The sequence below is a fragment of the Pituophis catenifer genome, unplaced genomic scaffold, assembly GCF_029215685.1.
Source record: "Pituophis catenifer annectens isolate HBS135680 unplaced genomic scaffold, rPitCat1.0.hap2 SCAF_1, whole genome shotgun sequence".
NCBI lineage: Eukaryota > Metazoa > Chordata > Lepidosauria > Squamata > Colubridae > Pituophis > Pituophis catenifer.
The window spans coordinates 47,529,944-47,548,617 of NW_027256881.1; the positions used below are offsets into that span (position 1 = coordinate 47,529,944).

At 38.7% G+C, this 18,674-nt stretch overlaps 1 protein-coding gene across 1 annotated transcript in view; it reads left to right on the top strand.

Annotated features, from left to right (window-relative positions):
* The window catches only part of KCNK2 (potassium two pore domain channel subfamily K member 2), a 71,246-nt gene that overhangs the window by 42,854 nt on the left and 9,718 nt on the right, over nt 1-18,674 (top strand). The window contains exons 4-6 of the mRNA XM_070948998.1: nt 2,418-2,578; nt 7,395-7,581; nt 14,859-14,998. Of these exons, the coding sequence (XP_070805099.1) occupies nt 2,418-2,578; nt 7,395-7,581; nt 14,859-14,998 (488 nt within the window). The remainder of the gene's footprint in view (nt 1-2,417; nt 2,579-7,394; nt 7,582-14,858; nt 14,999-18,674) is intronic.

The following is an 18,674-nucleotide window of genomic DNA, read 5'->3' on the forward strand; positions in this document are numbered from 1 at the left end:
CTGTTTTAAATACAAAGGGGGAAAAAAAACATCTGTGTCACATATCCACTCTGGCCACGCCCACCCTGGCCATGCCCCATGCCTACCCCCGGCCCTCCGAGGTCAAGAACAACCCTGTTGTGTCCCTCAATGAAATCGTGTTTGACACCCCTGCTCTAATGTTTGAGTTAGATAAATAAAGAGCCAGAGTATAAAAGTTTGAAATACTTAAAACATTCCAGTGTATTTAAAATAAAAAATGAGGTTAGATTTGATTGTATTCCTGTTCATTTAAACACATTTTACTTCTTATGCAACCAAAAAGCAGTCCTTTGTTTGAAAAGACTGACAAAGGATCACTGCTGCTCACTTCAATTCTAGGAAATAATGTTAATCCTGATTTCTAGGAAAGGCTACCGTTGCTACATGAGCTGATGGCACCAGTTTCTGCCCCCTCCCCTTGAAATCTAGACTAGGTCCAGTTGCGGAAAATTAAATAATATGTACATTGAAAATGAGCCAATTATATGAAATAATGAAAATGAACAATTTCCGCAGATCAATTCCTGGATGTTCTTCTAAAACCGAATGCTGTTTATTAGAAATGTTCCAATGCCAAAAAAAAAAAAGTTTCCTGTGAGCTGATACATAGATTATTCTGAAAGGTACAAATCATAATGAAAGAAAACCTGTTAAATAACAAATTGAATTAAAAGTAGATCATTATATAATAATATTTTTCTCTCAAATAAAAATCACCACTGAATATACTATTTATTGACAGAATTAATACGTAAGTGTGACCGTGAGTTTTAAGCTCTTTCATATTCGTCATTGCTGGTTTCACGTTCATTAGTTATACTAGTTTCCCTAACCTACTACTTTATTTCATGGTTTCGTAAAATAATAATACCATGAAGATAAACGAAGAGAAATGGATTATAGATTATTGCTATTCCTGATTTTAAAAGATACAGTGAAGATATATAAGTAAGCATAATACTAAATTCATATAAGATAATTTTGATCCAAAAGCTTTGTGATTGCCTAAATTTTAGGGGGCTGGGCAGAGGTGGGTTTCAGCAGGTTCTGACCAGTTCTGGAGAACCGGTAGCAGAAATTTTGAGTAGTTCGGAGTAGTGGTAATAAAAATTCTGACTGGCCCCGCCCCCATCTATTCTGCCTCCCAAGTCCCAGCTGATCAGGAGGAAATGGGGATTTTTCAGTAACCTTCCACTGGAGTGGGGAGGGAATGGAAAGTTTACAGTATCCTTCCCCTGCCACGCCCACCAAGCCACGCCCACAGAACCGGTAGTAAAAAAAATTGAAACCCACCACTGGGGCTGGGGGATGTTGGAGTTTGAGGGTATATGAAATAGTTGCTATATAGATGTCAGCAGATAAAAGACCTAGATCCAGAAGGCATACAGACCATTGGACTGGAAGTTCTAATAATTTATTTTCTAAATATGCCTCTGAAATCTATCTGGAGATGAGAAGTATTGTTGGAAATACAGGCTATGTCTGAGACAGGCCTTTGCAACGTGCTAGCTGTATGTTCTTTTTAAAATTAAAATGCTTTAAGAGTTCAGTAGAGTAGGAACCTTGGAGGATGCCAAGAATATATGAAAAGTTACATTATCTTGCTTGACATCTTGCTTGCGTCTTAAGTCATATCATTTATAGAAAAGAGTTATGCAATCATTTATACAACAATTTGGGGGAGGAAAATAGAACATCAAATTGAATCATCCAGTCTATATGAAGAGACGTGGTGGCACAGTGGTTAGAATGCAGTATTGCAGGCTAATTCTTCTGACTGCCAAAGGTTCGATCCTCACTGTCTCAAGGTTAACTCACCTTCCATCCTTCTGAGATCAGTAAAATGAGGGCCCAGATTGTTGGGGGCATTATGCTGACTCTTTAAACCACTTAGAGAATGCTGTAAAGTACCATGGGGTGGTATATAAGTGTAAGTGCTATTGCTATGTGCAATTAAAGTTGTAAATCTTATAGTCAGTGACTATAAGTGGACAGTGGAAAAAGAGGATTTGAAATAGTGTGGTAGGTGGCACCAGAACCTTTTATACAGTAGCTATACATTATTTAGTAACTGTCTGAGAACTTAGTTCTAATGAAATAAATTAAAAATATTTCTGAATAAACTTCTATAGAGAGTGCATTTTGAAGAGAATCTTTCCACTATTTGTTTCACCTACGTGAAAAAGATTGATTTTTTTGAAGAATTCCCAAAGCAGTTCAATTTGAGATGAATTTAGCAATCCAATTAGTATAGAATCTCTGTATTAATCTTTTAATTAATGGGATCTATATTCCTGTGGCACATTTAAAAAGTGTCCTTATCTGCAGTGCTAATTAGATGTGTAATTTAATGCCTTTAACTGATTTATCAACAGCTCAAGTTGTTTGTAATTTAGGATTTGGGAACATCTCACCACGTACAGAAGGTGGAAAAATATTCTGTATCATCTATGCCTTACTGGGAATCCCTCTCTTTGGTTTTCTGTTGGCCGGAGTTGGAGATCAACTAGGGACCATATTTGGGAAAGGGATCGCCAGAGTAGAAGACACATTTGTTGTGAGTATGCTACATACATTGCAGATATGATATGATTGTTCTGCAGATACATTGTTCTGAAAGATGTTTAAGTTCTGTTAACTTTGAAAATATTTTATTACAGATATTTGATTTTGATCATGCCTTCGTGGTTAAAAGTCTGGCATAAAGTAAACTGCACATAACAGTGTATTGATAAAAACTATTTCCTCCTATAAATACACCTTAGAATGTTGTATTATCTTTAATTTTAAAATAAATTCAGTGTTGCATGCAAAGACATGTTCTCTTTCTTATTCATCTTTGTCCTTGTCCACTTTAATACTGAAAACATTCATGGAAAAACAGAAGCAGCATTTAATTGTTCACTTAACAGCCTTTCACCTCTAAATACCCTCTTATTTAGCATTAAGACTTGTGTGTTCATGTGTCCAAACAGACATTTAAGCCAACAAGGCCAATGGTATGGGTGCATGTCTGTACAAGTGATAATAGTGGGAATAGAAGGATGTGATTTAGATCAAAAGAAAAAAGAGGGGGCTAGTATTCTCACCAGTCTTGAATTTAATGGTGCTTTTCAACTACTTTTCAAACAAATTGAGGGTCCCAAATTACATTCATTTGTCTAAACATCTAGTTTGACATAAGATGTCCCAGTTTGGAAGCTAACCAGGGATGAGCCTGGTTAGCTCTTGTATGGGAGACATTCAGAGAATAATATAGGCCATGGGTCTGTAACCTTAAACACTCAAAGAGCCATTTGGACACTTTTCCCACAGAAAAGAAAACACCACAAAACCAGGGTGGGCATGGCCAACTCGACATCACTCACTCCCACCCAATTGACCCCCCCCAGTCATGCCTACCCAGCCGGTCATTAGGGCAGAGAACCGGTTGTTAAAAAACACTGGGAACCACAAAACCCTTTGGACCTCTCTCTCTCCTCTCCCTCTCCCTCCCTCTCCCCCCTCTCTCTGTATCTCTCTCCCCCCTCTCCCTCTCTATCTTCACCCCTCTCTGTATATATCTCTCTCCCCTCTCTCCCCCCATTCTCTGTATCTGTCTCTGTCTCTCTCTCCCCCCCCTCCCTTTCTATCTCCCCCTCTCCCTCTCTGTATCTCTGTCTTTCTCTCCCTCTCTCTCTCCCCCCTCTCTGTCTCTCTGTCTCTGTCTCTGTCTCTGTCTCTGTCTCTCTCTCTCTCTCTCTCTCTCTCTTTCTCTTCCCCTTCTCTCTTCTTGGTAACTCTTTGGAAATCCGGGCTGGCTGAGGAATGAGCGTGAGCAGCGGTGGAGGCTTCCCTTTGGGTGATCCTCCTCTTCCTCTTCCTCCCCCTCCTTCTCCTTCATGACCCCCTGGCCAGCTGTGGTAGGTCTGGGAGGGTGTGCACGAGGGGGGAGACCCTCCTCAAGTGAGCAGCCGCCCTCCCCATGCATGCCTTTGCTGCATTTTTGCTGCGCTTTGCTGTGCTGAACCCGGCCACTCACTTGAGTGCTTTGCTGTGCCAAGCCCTGCCACTCACTTGAGGAGGGTGTCCCCACTCATGCTCACCCTCCAAGTCCTGCCACAGCTGGCCAGGGGGTTGCAAGAGGAGAAGAAGGGTGAGGAGTAGGAGAGTCACCTGAAGGGAAGCCTCTGCCGCAGCTCACGCTTGTTCCTCAGCCAGCCTAAATTTCGGGTCGGGCTAGTGATTGGGCTAGTTGGGTCAGGCCAGTGGGGTGTAGAGCAGGTTGTGGATCTCCCCAAGTGACTGAAGCATGCCCAACACCAACAAGAGCTGGAAGAAGCTCCAGCAAGAGTGAGGCGCCAGAGAATCAGCCCCGGCCACTTCTCCATTCCCCCGCCATCACCCTTACCTTCTCAGGCCAGGCAAGGAGTGATTGGGAGGGGAGGGCAAGGGACGGGGCAAGCCAGTGGTGGGATGACCTGACAAAGAGCCGCATGTAACTCCAGAGCTGTGCGTTGCTGACACCTGATCTAGACTGTAGGCTAGATGGAAAAATCTGAAAACATCTTCAAAAAGCAATGGGAAAATATTTCTATACTGTACCAAGAACATAGTAAATATATGGCTGAAGTCCAGGATTCCTATATTCCAGAAGGCAAGCCACACTTGAAAGCAGTCTTGGAAACTTGCATATATTTATGATGGGGTTACGTGATCACTTTTTGTGACATTGACAAGCAAAGTCAATGGGGAACCCAGACTCATTTAACAACCATGTTATTAACTTACTAACTGCAATGATTCACTTAACAACTATGGCAAGAAAGGTGATAAAATGGGGCAAAACCCATATAACAACTGTCTTACTTAGCAATGGTTCAGTTGTGGTCATAAATTGAGGACTACCTGTACAGTTTTGCTCTGTATTGACTCCCAGGCAATACAGTTCTCTTCAGGCAAAATACAAAACAGTTTATAGTTACTGAGCTTCCACATGTCTTCAGTCCATTTGAGAGACACACAGATTTTCATAGAGCAAACATATGATGATAGAAGTTGGACCATAAGAAAGGTTGAGCGGCAAAGAATTGAGGCCTTTGAACTATGGTGCTGGAGAAGACTCCTGCGAGTCCCTTGGACTGCAAGGTGATCAAACCGGTCAGTCCAAGAGGAGATCAACCCTGACTGCTCTTTAGAAGGCCAGATCCTGAAGATGAAACTCAAATATTTTGGCAACCTAATGAGAAGGAAGGACTCACTGGAGAAGAACCTAATGCTGGGGAAGATTGAGGGCAAAGGAAGAAGGAGACAACAGAGAATGAGATGGCTGGATGGAGTCACTGAAACAGTGGGTGTGAGCTTGAATGGACTCCAGGGGATGGTAGAGGACAGGAAGGCCTGGAGGAATGTTGTCCATGGGGTCACGATGGGTCGAACACGACTTCGCAACTAACAACAAAAATGATGATAGAGATCATGTACACCACTTGGTTGTATGAGCTGTGGTGGCACAGTGGTTAGAATGCAGTATCGAAGGCTAACTCTGCCCACAGCCAGGAGTTCGATCAACATTGATTCAGTCTTCCATTCTTCAGAGTTTGGTAAAATGAGGATCCAGATTGTTGGGGCAATATGCAAATAATGTTTATATTGTAAATTGCTCAGAGAGTGCCATAAAGCACTATGGAATGGTATATAAGTCTAAGTGCTATTATTATTGAACCTACACCAATTATAATAATATTAAGAGATCCTAAAGAGTATGTTATGAAGGTAGCTTAAATCTATGAGACAGAATTTTGTGCTGTGGGCACAATGTCATTCTCTTAATCAGGTAGAGAGTTGATGGAATTTCCCTCAAAATATCTTTTGGCAAATGTTTGCTGTATTTGAAAGAGTGTCCTGTTCCTACATTTTACAGGTACAGAACCCTTTTCCAGGTCTTCCAATAGGGGCAGAAACCCCTTTCAGCTTTTTTACTTGTATTTAATATCCTATTTCAAATGTATGACATTTTACTAAATAAATTATCAACAGTTCAGTAAAACAAGTAATGGGTGGAAGCTTGTTAGAGATGCAGCCTAGAAATAAGGAGATTTTTTTCCTGACAGGGAGAACAGTTAAATGAATGGAATAACTTACCTCCCGGAGTTGTGGATGCTCCATCATGGGAAATTTTCAAAAACAGCGATTTTTGTACAGCGATTTGACAGGATGGTATAAGGTTGTTTGCTTTGAGTAGGGGGTTGGACTAGTAGACCTCCAAGGTCCCTTCCAGCCCTAAGATACCATCTTCTATGTTATAATGACTTTGAAGGAAATTCTGTTACTGATATTCAGGTCAGGAATTATCAATGGAAATAAATTGCTTGAATACAAAATGTATTGAAATCAGATTAGAGTATTTTATCTAACCAATCTAACACTTGACATCATGAAAAAAGTATGAACATTTTGTATGACATACACTGTAATTTGGTATTTTTGTTATCATATCATTTTCTTCTTAAGAGAATTTCCTACTTTTTATTGGAAGAATCCCTTTCTTGAATAACTGTATATAAAATTTGGTAACTATAACTGTGGTAGGTTGGCTTCATGCTGTGAATAGCTATTGCAGGTGGAATTATTGAAGAAAGGTAGATTATTCTTGGTATAAACAATTTGTAGTGAAATGCATCCAATAAATATTCATTTAAATGTTATTTGCACCACCTATTCACCTTACGCTGTTTTTTTTCCTTTCCCTCTTCTACCTACTGTATTTGCAGAAGTTGGTTGACATGATGAATCCTGAAGTTTCTATACTTGAAAGGGAATGAGAATAAATTTGAAATTTAGCTTCCCTCTGCTCCTGTTTATTCATTGCACATGGTTGCAATTTCATGGACAGTTACTTGGCATCGAATCCCATTGATAGCAATTACATTCTCCTAGATAAATATCCATGGGAGCAGACAAATTTAATGATCAATGCTTGTATGAAGGGTTACCCATCTATTTCGTTTTCATCATAAACAATTCCATATATGCTTGGTGGGTTTGATAGTGATTACTGGGAAATATTCCTAGAGACCCACTGTATATCTGCTATAAATACTTTACAGACAAATATTGAAAAACCTTTTTTTAACCTTGTGATTTTGCAATGGCTTTGATTTATTCTGTCACCCTTTGATTACACTGTTAGAACTGTTTAGTCATCTATTTTCATTTAAAACTTTGCAGACGATGTCACCTGGGTTTTAGTAGAAAGATTTACACATTTTATAAATGCATACCTACATATACATGCGTGAAATAATATTACTTATTACTAATAATGGATTCTTTTCCCCTCTCTTTCTCTCTCTTCTTCCATCCCCTATGTTTATTCTTTCCTCCCATCACAGAAATGGAATGTGAGTCAGACAAAGATCCGCATAATATCAACAATAATATTCATACTGTTTGGCTGTGTTCTGTTTGTTGCTCTTCCAGCAGTCATTTTCAAGCACATAGAAGGCTGGAATACATTAGACGCAATTTATTTTGTAGTTATCACCTTAACAACAATTGGATTTGGTGATTATGTTGCAGGTAATATTTTACCAAGTTCTATGTGGAAAAATAAACCATATACCTTTATTATGTACATAAATGCCTTCTCAGTGTATATCGTTGCAAGCACAGCCATCAATATTGATCTAGCAGTATTTTTTCCAGCATGCCAGTCTGGTGTTTTATCTAGGTCTCCCTGTTAGAATTGAAGTAGAGACCTTTTGAATGCAATATGCTTGCTCCATTCAAAAACCTTTAAAGTTTTGCTTCAAGTTTACTACATATTTTACCATACATTTCCCATGAGAAAGAATACCATTCAATTCATTAATTAACTAACTTTAAAATGGTAAAATAAGGTATCATCACATTTTTAGGTGCTTTTGTATGAGATTGCCCGAATGATGATACAGGTCAATATCCAAGTATAAAAAATGAGCAATATCTTGAAAAGTCCTAAATCTTATGAGTTTCATTGCTCTCATTCCTAAGATCTCTTAGGAGACATTGACAGCTGGAAACTAAGCTAAATTGCTTTATTTGATTCTATTAAATATTCAGGTGAAATTAGGATCTCTATATAATTTGTGTTTTATAAGACTGTATCACATCTGCATGGTAGTGTAACACTCTTGTAAATACCACTGTGCATAGATAGATCCATACTATGCATAGTATAGATCTATCTACATTGCTTCTTCAGTTTTCCTATCTTATCTTATTTATGCAGATTTATTTTCATGCTACTACATATTATATAAAATGGCACATAATCAATCAATTTGCAAAAGAGAACGTTGTTGCACTATAAGCTAGTTACAACAGGCAAAGAAAGGATATAAGATTGAGAATCAGGCTCATAATCATGCCTTATCATTAATATATATATGGAATATGTCATAAAAGCCAGTATTTGTATGGATGGATATGTTGTGCTGTTATATTTTATATTCATATTTGCATATAATACGTTTAGTTTGTAAGATGAAAATGGCATCACTAACATATTTTTTTCTAGCCTGAATGTTTAGTTTTTCCTATGTATAAAGGTGTCAGATATACACTGGGATCCATATCTATTTTTAAAAGTTTATTTTTATTAATTTATTTTATTAATTTTATTTCTATACCGCCCTTCTCCCGAAGGACTCAGGGCGGTGTACAGCCTGATTAAAAACACAAAGACAGACAAAATTTAAAATTATTAAAATTATTAAATGATAGGCTCAATTTTAAAACCCCCAAATTTAAAATCCCATATTTAAAAACCAATTAAAATCTTTACATTGATAGCCCAGCCTGGCGGAACAACAAGGTTTTGAGGGCACAGCGAAATACACGGAGATCAGAGATTTTACAAATTTCTGGGGGCAGTTCATTCCAAAGGGCAGGGGCTCCCACAGAGAAGGCCCTCCCCCTGGGTATCGTCAGCCGACATAATTTGGCCGATGGCACCCTGAGGAGACCCTCTCTGTGGGAGCGAACTGGCCGGTGGGAGGCTACTGATAGCAGAAGACGGTCTCGAAGGTATCCAGGTCCAATGCCATGGAGCGCTTTAAAGGTGGTAACCAACACCTTGAATTGCACCCGGAAGACCACTGGAAGCCAGTGCAGCTCACGCAGGAGGGGTGTCACGTGGGCACAATGAGTTGCGCCCATAACCACCCACGCGGCGGCATTCTGGACCAGTTGGAGCTTCCGGGTGCTTTTCAAGGGGAGCCCCATGTAGTGAAAGTTCAGTGACTGTCATAGACATTAATATCTATTATAGGGACATGGACTTGCTTTAAAACTGGTGTCTTTTTCAGAGCTAGAACATTAATATTTTTGTCTTGTTTTTATGCACTAAAATATATCCTGGTTATGTTTATAGTAAGAACAGTATGTACCAAAGGCCACTTAACTGAAACTGGAACACCAAGTAGATTAGTAGTCTCTATTATTGTACATTAATATAATGATTTGTCCCTGCAGCTCTCCCTGTTTTTATAGTTTTCACTACTATAAAGAAAATCACAGTTATTAGTATAGGTTCTGTGCATCTGTGCTATTAAATGTTTTTTCTTCTTTTTGCTGTGCCTTGCCATCTTTCGAAATAGAAGGATGGATGGATGGATGGATGGGAGGGAGGGAAAGAACAAGGAAAGAAGGAAGGAAATAGAATTTAAGAAGAACACATTCCTAAGTAGAGAAGGTAGGATAGCCTAAATGTCAGAAGGTGCGACTTGGAGCCCAACATGCTTAGAGATGGTTTCTCACAGCAAGCTCCTTCTCTTACTCATGTCTCCAGGCAGGCCAAACACCCTACCCCGTTTTTAATTTCTAGGCTAGGATATTGACAGGGATCTTTGCTTCTGTCTCTTCATCCTTCTAAACCAACTAACAGGTTGCTTCCTGTTGCTTACCCAGGCTGTTCCAGGGAAGAAAGGTTCTATCTTAGAAAATATTAGTTATCATGAACCTGACAGAATTACCTAGACAAAACCACTGAGGTCAAATAATAACTTCCAATACTGTATTTCAAATTCCCAAGTGCTTTAAAAAGAGAAAGGAAGAAAATAGACAATGTTTAGCCTTCAATCTTCTGTGTAATTAAAAACAACAGCAAAATTTTAAGCACATTAGAGTGACAAAAATCTCAGCAATTTTTAATGTGCATGTGAGAGAAAAATAAAGTATAACTTGAATTGCTGGTGTATATATATCCTGTCTTTTCATGGAAGAAAGAAACATTCAATGCATGGCTAAAGGGAGAAAGTGGTCCCAGCTATCTCCCTAGGAAAGAAAGTCCCTCAATTCCATTTGAAGTGATAGGCTCTTTTACTAAGGATTAGTGGTTGCAGCAGAAGCAGACTAGAATTAATGTTCCCTCACAAAGAGTTACAGATTTTCCCCTTCTCCCCAGCCTTCCTCCCTTGACAGGTTTGTCTTCATCCAATGGTGTGCCATATAGGTGTTTTGGGAACCGCTCAGATGTTTATTCCCACTTGGTGCAATTCACATTCCTTTTCCAGGCCCCGCGGCCTTGAAGACTAGAACAAGCTGGCTTTCATACCTTTGGTTTCTGACAACCCTGTCACCCTTTCCCCTTTGGCTCATCTCTACTCTCTACAAACCTCTTGCCCCCCCCCCCCTCTACATAGCAAGTTATGGCAGATGACAGAAAGTAGAAGAAAATAGTAATCTGAATTAACTCAAATAAAAAGTTTTATCTACCATATCTCTATGATATCTTTCAGTCTGTGAATTTCAGTCTCTGATTGTTCCCTAGATGAACAGAAGTGTGAAGTGGAAACAGGGCCGGATTTAGATGAAAAGAGGCCCTAGGCTATTCCACTTATGAGGCCCTTTCACCTATAGTGAAAGTGTAATTTTAATTTTGCTAACAATTTGAATGTAGGCCCCTCTTTATCTTGAGGCCCCCTCTTGATCTTGAGGCCCTAGGCTGAAGCCTAGTTAGCCTATAGGAAAATCCGGCCCTGAGTGGAAATCAATGTTTAATTTAAATGATCTTTGAATCTGGTGCCTTGCTGGAAAACAGTACAATCACCTCTAAATATAGGATCAGGTTGCCAAGCAGGTTTTGGCTACTGTTGGTAGCAGACTAAATGTTTTGCTTGCATTTCCAAGATTTTATTTGAAAGTCTGATGCATTCTGTTTATAATGCTTCTGCCATTTATTTATTGCAGCATTTATGCCCTGCCAGATTTAAATACATCCATAATTAGTATCAGTAGACTGCTTCTTAGGTTTAATATGTTGGTGCTGATGATCGGATTGCCCACTGGCTGAGGACTAGAGCAGTGGCCTGGAATATTAAGAGGAAGATTTCAGCAATTTCACTAATTCACTGGAATGAATGAAATTGCTTAACTTGTAATTGAAAGTACTATTAAACATGCATGAGAGCTTTTACCTCAAGTTGCCATGAAATGCCAAAAATACAGGTAGTCCTCATCTTATGTCCTTAGTGGAACCTGCTCATTATGGTTGTCAGTTGTGGTGATTGCAAAGTGGATCATCATGTGACAGACTCAGTCTTATGACCTTTTTCTGCTGTGGTCATTAAGCAAACCTATCTATTAGCAAAAATGCTATCAGACATTTTTGTTGAAAACTGGAAGTTAACTGGGTTTTGGCAAAAAAAAATCATGGTCATGTGATTGCAGGATGCTGCAAATGACTGCAAATGAGGCCTGGCTGCTGAGCACCTGAAATGCGATCTGATGACTATGGGGGGTGGGTGAGCATCCATAAGAACTTTGGAACTGGATTGGAACTGTGAGTACCTTTTAGTGGTCCATCTTAACTCTGAACAGTCACTAAGAAATCAGTTATAATTTGAGGAGTACCTGTATTTTGTGCTTCAATCATTGGAGTCAGTTGCTTTAATGCTAGATGACATAGTAGGGAGATGCAGAAACAGGCAGCAATCATAAATGCAATGCAGAAAATAATCAACTTTATATTTTAGTAATAGTTTGCCAGTGTTACTTAGATAACAAAAGTTTCAGGATGCAAGGAAAGAAAAAAGGTAAACAAATTACAATAAAATTAAAATATAGTAGACCTTGAGTACTTTGTGAATTAAACACTAAATTTCTAAAACACTTAGTGGGGAAAAAGCTAGAATGATAAAGAGCGAGAGAGAGTAAATGATTATTAAAGAGGGACCTATTCTCCAAAGTATCTGAAGGCAGGACAAGAAACAGATGGAAACTGATCAAGGAGAGAAGCAACCTAGAATTAAGGAGAAATTTCCTGACAGTTAGAACAATTAATCAGTGGAACAACTTGCTTCCAGAAGTTATGGATACTCCAACTCTGGAAATTTTTAAGAAGAGATTGAAGAACATTTGTCTGAAGTGGTATATGGTTTCCTGCCTGAGCAGGGGGTTGGACTAGAAGACCTCCAAGGTACCTTCCAATTCTGTTATTAAAAAAAGAAACAGAAACCTTCCTTCTGTCAACCTTAATAATTTCAGAGAGAAAAACACTGAGTTGCAAGAATAAATGATCAAGGCAGGAGCTGAACTCGCTTGGCCCCTTCTTAGATGAGGCCTCTCAATGATGAGAGGACTCAGATATTAAGCTCCACTTCTAGACTGCAGTAATTGGGGAAAACGAGGAAAAAGGGATGGCCACACAGTCCCTTTTTCCAGCAGCAGCCAAGGGTATCAAGCTCACTTCGTAAGTCAACTCAAATTACTCCCTTCCACACAACCTCATATTCCATTGCCTACCCCCAAAAAACTATCTTGTGCAGATCACATCTGAGCTATGTCACATCAGGTATTTCAGCAGCCAGATATTGTAGTCCTATCCCACATGGTCAGAATTGTTGAATACTCTAAGCAACGGGAGCCCAGGAAGCTTTGTGTGCTTGCAGGCCCCAAAATATTTATTTCCTGCCTTCACCTTATTTATGCCATGGTCTGTAGTGCAGATGGGATTCTTACCTACTATATTTAAGGAAATTCTACCATAATCTATCACAGTAAGCCACCATCTCAGTAGACAGCAGGGTTATACCTATTATAGGTTCCAAATATTGTGCCAAATATGATGTTAGAAAGTTTAATCACAGCTAGAATATAACTGGTTCCCCTGCTGTGGAAGGACAAATACTTTCTGAATTCTTTTCTGTGTTCTGAGCAGCATACAAAATAGTTTTCTTTTTATCCAAGGCAATGTTTCTCAACCTGAGCAACTTTAAAATGTGTGGCCTTCGACTTCAAATGCACATATCTTAAAATAAAGGTAGAGAAACACTGATCCAAGGACTGAAGATGATGGTCACAACCATTCATCATAGGTTTTAGCTTCCAGGTCCCTAATCATCTTTGTTGCTCTTCTCTGCACTCTTTTCAGAGTCTCAATTCTTCTTCTTCTTCAATAATTGTATACTACTTCTTCAATATTTTATTAGAGTTTTCAATACAGTAAAAGATTAAAAAGAAAAAGAAAAATTAGAAAAAGATTAAAAGTGAGAAAAATGAAAGTAAAAAAGAAAGAAAACCCAGATGTCCTCCACCTTTCTTTCTATTGAGTAATTTCCATCTTAATACTTTTCCCTTCCTCTTTAACTTTTTTAATCTTCAAATCCATAAATCATAAAATGATGATGATGATACCATCCTTACGTCATTTTTCTTGCTTTTATCTCTTAATTGTATCTCTGTCCATTGATGATTTGATGATTCATGGAGTTTTATTCACTCTAGTATTTAGTAGACTGTATTTAATATTTAGATAGGAAAACTATCCATTGCAGTCTTCCCTAGCTACACTATTCACATGCTCTTAGAGCTAAGAGCAAGCAATCAACATTTAATTGATACAGGTTTTAGTTTTCTCCCAAGAAATGTAGACATTAAAATCAGTAAAAGCAACATAAAGTACAACCCGTGGCTTGTATATCTCTAAAACTAATGGCTCAGTACAATCCTTTGGCATATTTTGTGTCTTTCCTCTCATCAGTGGGAATTGTTTCCATGAGAAACGAGTCTATCAACTTTTAGTTTGAAGGCCTATTGTAAATCTTGCTATGTTAACCAGTTTGTTTTGCCAATAACTTGATGGCAGCTCTTCCCCTTCCTTTCTTAAAATTTGGCAGAATTACTGTTAATTCCCAGTCTTTGAAGACTCTGTCAATGCAAGTACATAAATAAAATAAAAATTGAAGGTTTGGAAAGAGGAAGGTTGCTGTGTTTCTATATTGCTACTAGAACTGGTGGTTGGAGCTAGCTGATTGGAGGGAGCTGTTAGAAAAGTCACATATCTCCTTTTATCAGTGTCATTAGTTTTTGGCACTGCTGATTTGCTAGGTGCTTGTTTGAATGAAGTTTATGGGGGAAACTGGGTAAGAACATGGATTGTTAATATGACTTAGGAGGTTGATTTTCCATGAACATTAAAAATAGGAGGTATGATCATAGGTTGATCCTTGCTATTATAGAAGGGCAGATCCTTCTGAGTAAGACTTTATCAGTTTAATGGAGAAAGTGCTCAGTTTCAAAGCAGAATCAGTTGCTTCTGAAATGGAGAATATACATTCATGGTATACCAAATCACAATTTAGTATTATGTTCAAAAAACTGTTTGATTTAAGAACAAGTTATCTTTACCACTGAAATTGTATTAAAGTTCTAAACTGCTTGGAATATAATGCTATCTGTTAATTTAATATTGAGTTGACTTTGGTCTTACCTGTGTTGTTCTGTGAAGTTAATAACTTTTAATAAATAGTAAAGAAGTATAATGGACAGGAAACAGATATCCAATGCAAATCTATATTTATTTGATTTCTTTTTAGGGGGATCAGATATTGAATATTTTGACTTTTACAAACCAGTTGTGTGGTTCTGGATTCTGGTGGGTCTTGCATATTTTGCTGCTGTCTTGAGCATGATTGGCGATTGGCTAAGAGTTATATCCAAAAAGACCAAGGAAGAGGTAAGGATCTTCCAAGGAATTTGCAAATATGTTATTAATACTATAATATTTTAATGACTTTTGCCCCTTGCTATTCTCATAAATAGCCTAGATTGGACATTTATATTTCATCAGTATTAGTTGTATCAATATTTATTATTATTTATTCAGTTTTTTACTTCACTGCAACCCAACAAACAATGAATAGCTTACCAGTAGAATAAACAAAAATACCAAAGTTAAAAAAAAAATGAAAACCCATAAAACCAAACAAAGAGAATCATGACCCAAATGGCATTTGGAAAGGTTGGATGTTCAAAATCTTCTGGAAGGTGTCCAAGATAAGTATAGCTCTAGCTGCAACCAGAGATCTTTCTGGCACCACCACTGAAAAACAGTACTTCCAATTGTCTGACCTCCCTCCAATCCAAGCAAAACCACTAAGCTGATTTCTCCTCCCCTATCACTACTGACTGGAACCATGGTGGCGCAGTGGTGAGAATGCAGTACTGCAGGCTTCTTCTGCTGACTGCCGGCTGCCTGCAATTTGGCAGTTCAAATCCCACCAGTCTCAAGATTGACTCAGCCTTCCATCCTTCTGAGATGGGTAAAATGAGGACCCAAATTGTTAGGGGCAATATGCTGACTCTGTAAAACCACTTAGAGAGGGATGTAAAGCACTGTGAAGTGGTATATAAATCTAAGTGCTATTGCTATTGCTATCTACCAAGATAGAAGTAGAACTACTACTCCCAATCTCTAACCACAGCAGACAGTCCAGGATGATACCGAGGTTGATGAGAAGTTGTACAAGACTAGGATAGACATACCAAAAGTCAGCAATCAAAGCAACCAATGATGTCTAGTATGGATCTAGTTAATCATTATCTCTAGAGTGATTTGTAGTTGATTCTGAACCATCTTCATTTTAAAAAAAGACCAGGTACTAATTAATAGTCCCCTTTAAAGAAGGCTGTGACTTCTTTTAAGGACACCAGTATCATCCTCTGGTCAAGGAGCAATTAACCTCTTGGATCTAGGAAACGACTTTCCTCTAGCTATCCAAAGATCCTGCCAGCAGGTAACTGAGGGTATCCTAGAGCAGGGGTCACCAACCTTTCAGACCTCAGGGATCACTAAATTCCTAATTTTAAATCCCGTGGACCACTAATACGATCTGCTTAATGACTGGCTGGGTGAGCGTGGCTAGGTGGTCATGTGACTGGATGGGTATGGCCAACTTGATGTCACTCACATCAAGGGGTGCCTCGCCGGCCTCTACCCTCCCTTCCCAGCCCCTCCTTGCTGCCCGGCTGGGCTCCTTAGGGCCCCAACAGGAAGCTGTTGTTGGAGCTAAGCAGCCACCATGAGAAAGAGTTGGCAAAACAGTTGGCTCAGTTCAAATTGGATCTGACTGAGAAGGAAGCTCAGCAGAAGCATCTCACTGAGGACTACAAGCATAGACGTTCCAAGCAGAGGGAAGACCTGAGGGAGTGCAAGGCCAGGTCCTGACACTTGGAGCTCAGCGGGCTGAGATGGTCAGCCAGTTCCAGGCCATGATACAGTCCTACTGGAACAAGGCCCTCCGGCTCTTTGCCATCAGCGGCACTTCCCTCCAGCCTTCACCCAAAGCCCCGCACCAGGAGGCTGAAGCAGACCCCAAGTCAGAATTTCTGCCCCCTCCGATCCACACAAAAAGACCCGAAAGGGGGAGACTCTCTGCAGCAACACAAATGCTTGTTGCACGTATCCAGCCCAGGGTCTGTAGTTTGAGGAACCCTGATTTAGTGCAATATAAAAAATGCAAATAATGTTTCTGCCATTTACTCAGAGAAACTAGCCAAAAATAGCCCTACATAATATCCCAATCATTACACCAGACCCTGCCCATGTGGAATCCAGATAGAAGTGAATCTGAGTGGCTATACAGAAAAGAACATAAACTATTTTTGGTCATTTTATACTCTGTAAAATAAACAAAGCAAAATTATCCTCTAACATCAATAACTGTTGGCAACCATTTGTGGGTGAAGCATACACATAATGTTACAAAATGTTGCTATTTTTAGAGAAATAGATTTATTTTGGTTGCTTAACAGCAAATAAAAGTTATCAGTGTGCCCCAGAAATTTAAATAAAAGAGAGTAATCAATGTCTCTGTAGAGCTGACAATACAAAAGAATATGGACTGTGGTTTTTACAGCATCAAATTACAGGGGTCATTCATTCATTCATTCATTCATTCAGCCAATTTATACCAACAAGTGGCTCTGAACGGCATACAACAAATTAACAAATTGGTTAACAAATACATTAAAAAGTATAAAAATTAAACCAAAGCAAAGAATAATAGATGAAGGAATGTTAAAAATAGCAGAGCCATTTCACTAATCAACTTGTCCCTGCTGGGGTTTCATGTGGGGTTTTCCTATATTTCCCTTCCAAAGCAGCTGTGGGGGCAGCATTACACTGGGCTAGTTCTGTTCTGTACAGAACATGTTACTTCAATATAGATGAATTATTTTAGTAGTTCATCAGACAAGTTGTACACTGTTGGTGAAGGATCTAGCCTCACAATGAACTCCATTCATTTGTTCTTTTTTCTATCTTCCTTCCTGGCATGGTCCCATAGTCTGGGAATTAAATTATGCACTGTTTTCTTTTTAAAATCTGTTTTCTATACTTTCTAATATGAAACTTTGGGCCCTACCAGCAACCTCCACAGGGGTTTATTTTATTTATTTTTATTTTATTTGTACCCCACCTTTAGTATTTTTATGAATAACTCAAGGCGGCGAACATGTCCAACACATGTTCCTCCTCCTATTTTCTGCACAATAACAACATTGTGAGTGGGCTGGATTGAGACAGAATGACTGGCCCAAAGTCACTCAGCTGGCTTTCATCTGCTGCTTTCATCATGCTGAGAGTTGCTTCTGGGGTCTAGCATCTTTTTCTTTATAAGTATTTTTTTAAAAATCTGTATAAATACCTTGATCACATTTGGAACTCTCTTAACTGATCAGTGAGCTCTGCACCCTGCAATAGTGTTACATATGCAGAAACAATTGTAAAGGTGAAGTCCTTGACCTGTGAAAATCAAAAGCTTTAAAATTTGATCAAGAGAATGGCTTGGCAAAATGTGCTATGAGTGGCAAAATCATCTTCTCTCTGTACCATGAGTTCATACCTCTGGATCAGGGAGTTTCACATAGCAAATGAATTCCTCAAAATCTTTGGTTACTACTTACTTAGCATATATTGAATAGGAAAATTATCAAAGTTTATGATTTAGGATGAGTTTAAATATCAGAAGCACTTGAATGTTTCTTTACCTTGAAAACTAGTTTTGTTTGCAATCCTTATACTTCATTCTGAACTTCATTTTGTAATATTGTGAAGTAATTAGCCTCAGAAATGGACCTATGGGTTCAACTGAAAGTCAGCCACTAAATTAGATCTAGTTTTAATTCATATAAATTATATTTTTTAAAAATACTAACCTGGATAGTATTTGCGTGAATCTTCTACACTTCTAGATATAGAGAGCATATGATAGACATCAGTATTGCATTATAGCTAAATAGTATTAAATATTTTTTGAATAAATAGCTAAAATATGTAATTGTACAGGTGGAAATAAGTCATTCCAACAATCATGCTATTTCTGTAAAGTTCACAGCTTGTTTCTGCTTTA